This window comes from Anarrhichthys ocellatus, unplaced genomic scaffold, assembly GCF_004355925.1.
Source record: "Anarrhichthys ocellatus isolate YVR2014 unplaced genomic scaffold, GSC_Weel_1.0 scaffold150, whole genome shotgun sequence".
In the NCBI taxonomy this organism is placed as follows: Eukaryota; Metazoa; Chordata; class Actinopteri; order Perciformes; family Anarhichadidae; genus Anarrhichthys; species Anarrhichthys ocellatus.
In genome coordinates, this window is record NW_022280180.1 from 21586 (window position 1) to 25240 (window position 3655).

General features: G+C 42.5%; 1 protein-coding gene across 3 annotated transcripts in view; it reads right to left on the reverse strand.

Moving 5' to 3' along the window:
- kdm4aa (lysine (K)-specific demethylase 4A, genome duplicate a) overlaps positions 1-3655 on the reverse strand; it is a 32592-nt gene that overhangs the window by 4872 nt on the left and 24065 nt on the right. For all 3 annotated transcript variants that reach the window (XM_031877823.1, XM_031877824.1, XM_031877822.1), the window contains exons 18-20: positions 2674-2862; positions 2347-2517; positions 52-171 (exon numbers count right to left, since the gene is read on the reverse strand). In XM_031877823.1, the coding sequence (XP_031733683.1) occupies positions 52-171; positions 2347-2517; positions 2674-2862 (480 nt within the window). The remainder of the gene's footprint in view (positions 1-51; positions 172-2346; positions 2518-2673; positions 2863-3655) is intronic.

Sequence of the window (3655 nt, forward strand, 5' to 3'; positions counted from 1 at the left end):
CACACACACACACACACACACACACACACACACACACACACACACACTTACCAGATACATGTGGATGGTATGTGCTGCCACAAATTTGGCCCCATACACCAGGCCGTCTGTCCATCGCACCTGAACCACGTCACCCTGAGGTGGCGGTCCGAGCTGAGCACAGTCACGGCTCTAAAGGACAAAACACACACATTGCAGAGTTCTGACTGAACAAAGGGACAGTTGTATGCATCTTGACACGAGTAGATCATCATAATAGATTGAAATAATCACGAGGACACAAATCATTTCACTTAAATGACGATCTAGGGGCCGCAGACAGTTTGTCAGAAGACCCCCAAACACTGAATTCAAGCCACAGTACACTGTGAAGACAGTGAAGCATGGTGGCGCAAGCATCATGACATGGGGATGTTTCTCATACTATGGTGTCGGGCCTATTTATCTCATACCAGGGATCATGGGTTAGTTTGAATACATCAAAATACTTGAAGAGGTCATGTTGCCTCATGCCGAAGAGGCAATGCCATTGAAATGGGTGTTTCAACAAGACAACGACTCCAAACACACCAGTAAGCCAGCAGCATCTTGGTTCCAGACCAACAAGATTAACGTTATGGAGTGGCCAGCCCAATCCCCGAACCTCAATCCAATAGAAAACTTGTGGGCCGACATCAAAAATGCTGTTTCTGAGGGAAAAACCAAGAAATGCAGAGGAATTGTGGATTGTAGTCCAATCGTCCTGGGCTGGAATACCTGTCCACAGGTGCCAGAAGTTGGTCGACTCCATGCAACACAGATGTGAAGCAGTTCTCAGAAAGTGGTTATACAACTAAATATTAGTTCAGTGATTCACAGGAAAGATAAATCTTCAAGCATTTTTCAGTTTATACAGTAAATGTTTGAGTTTGTAAAGATTTATTTGAACAGCCGAATATTAATTTTTCTTCACTTTCTGTAAAGTAATAACAAATTTGACACATTTTTCTTCATGTTTTGATTTGGAATAGAATGTGCAGTGTTCCCAATACATTGGCGTGTATGGGAATAAACGCTATTATAAGGATTTTTTTAAACACTGCTATTATTTTGAACACAACTGTATATCATAAGCCGTGTTTTCATTCAATTAATCAATTTGAAGCGAACTTTTGAAATGAAAAAAAAAAACCTACGCGTTTCCATCGACTGTTTTGGACGGATGTCTTGGCTACAGCACAGCTTAGCAAGTTGACGCTACAGGCTACGTGTGGCTGAATCCGCCAGTAAACAGCAATATTCAGCAATTATTCTTTTATTTAATATGTCCTACTCTATAAATAAACTATAAATAACAGTGTATATATTGTGCATTTTCTAATACTTAATATTTTTATTTACTCTGTTACTTTGTTTGCAGAAGTATATCCTTGCTGCTGTAACATACTAATTTCCCCCTGGGGATGAATAAAGTATATATCTATGTATCTATCTGTCAATAGATGTAGGGAACTAGAAAAACAAAACAAGTCGTCTTGCCCATCTAACCGTCTATAAGGGAAAAATGGAGAGAGGTCTTCGGGAATTTGTCTCAATTGGGCAAGTTTGAATTGTTCTGTCATATCAGCTAGTATTGGCCATGTTGTCCAGAGACATTATTATGTTACGTTCTGGAAATATTGAGGAAGACGCCGACAGCAGAAACAGCTGATAGGTCGTGTGAGTGAAATGCTTGCTGTGTCAGAACTTAAAATGAGTTTCGATAATCCAAACCTTTTTTCAACAACAGAAGGAGGAGCTACTGGCAGCTATGGGCGTGGCTTATGTGTGTGTGTTTGTTGAAAACGACAGTGCCTCCAATGGAGGTTAGTGTAGCTGCTGCAATAGCATCAGTTCTATCAGAACTAGAGAGTATTTCTTCATTGAAAGAAGAGCAAAGAACGACACCGAAGGATTTCCTCCACAGAGAAGGTGTTTGACAGATGATTCATCAAATTTCAAAAGGTTTTTTTCAAAGTGTCTGCCCTTTTCTAACAGATTTCAATGATGGCTTCTTAGATGGTTCTGTGTAACAAACTGTGGCGGGTCAAGTTGAAAAAAAACACCTCAAAAGGAGTGAAAACCTTTATTGCTTAACTGAGGGAGTTTATTGAATTTTGGCATATCCATACAGCTTCTAATGCGATACTTCAAAATGATGTAAAAATAAATGGATGGAAACACGGCTAAAGTAGGTCCACATTTACCAAAAGACACAATATGAGGTACTTTAAAGGAAAATTACACATTTTTACTAGCTGTGTGTTTTTAACGTTTTTGGGAGTTTTCTTTTAAATGACCAGATGAAGATAAACTAGCGAAACCTACCACGATGTCTTCAGGGAAGAGATTGTCGCTGAAGGAACCGTCATCAAAGTTGACCTCGTAGAACGTCTCTTTAGACAGCTGCACCACGTCACACTGGTAGTAGCGGCCGTTCTTGTGCTTGCATATCACCTTCTGTCCCACAGTCAGCTCGTGCATGGCTGCTTTATTGCGCTGTCAGAGGAGAGTCAGGAAATCACGTCTTTATGACTTACTAACTGCAGTAGTTCCTCGCATTTGGTGCGCTTTAATGTAACAGCACTGCAGTACTGACAGTGAAAAAAGTGCATCTCTAGTTCACAGTACGTCAGAGCCCCAGAAGCTCCTTACCTCAATCTGAGTGGGGCCTTTGTGTCGACAGCAGGTGACATGCACCACAAAGGGCCATTCATCAGGCTGCATGAGTACACCGGCAGCCTGGGCACAGGTGGGGTGGTAGGCGGTGGGACAGCGGCCGTGGGAGCACTGCACGCAGCAGCCGGACACCTTCTTCATCCTTTTCTTACAGTAGTAACATTTCTGTCACGGATTCAAACACAGGACCCAAGGCTCAGGAAAGTGCAGCGGATGGGAAATGACTCAAGAGTGAGTGGAGTGAACACACACAAGGACCGGTAATAGTTTGAGCACAGCTGAAGCCTTTACACGTCATGGCTTCACATCCTGTTAGATCAAATGCCCTTCAGGATTTCCCTTGTTTCCAGTCTGTCCTCATTGTAGTTCTGTGGGCTAAAGCACTACAAGGAGGACCACAGTTTGGGGAACAGATATAATGTAAATGAGGCCTTTATTTACCTCACCTGCAGAAGGAACCAGAAACAAGCTTATATTAGAGGGTTTCTATGGAAGTAGCCTGCTACGCTCTTTGCCAGGCAACGGTACACTTAAAATTGCCCTCCACTCCTGCTACGTAGATTTGAATGGGAATGTCCATTCTACTCCTATTCTGATTCTACGGACTGTACTGTACTTTGTTCACCTCGGCATGCTGCTCTCTTTTAACAAAAGCCTACAGTGTTTTGCTCCAATATGCGTGAAAATGAAGTGTGGGGGAATGTGGACACCAGTGCTTGTCCTGAATTGGCAACATATTGTGAAAATCCCTGACTTTAAGGAATCTCTCACCTCTTTACTGTCTCTTTCTTATTAGCAAATGTGTACGAAACATTCAGGTAGCAGCTTCTTTTTTCTCCAGATAAAACACCAACACCATGCCATGTTGATGAAAAACAATATAAACTGTATGTAGTACTCACGTCCCTAACCTCTCTATGCTTCCAGAAATAGGGGGGGGGGGGGGGGGGGGGGGGGG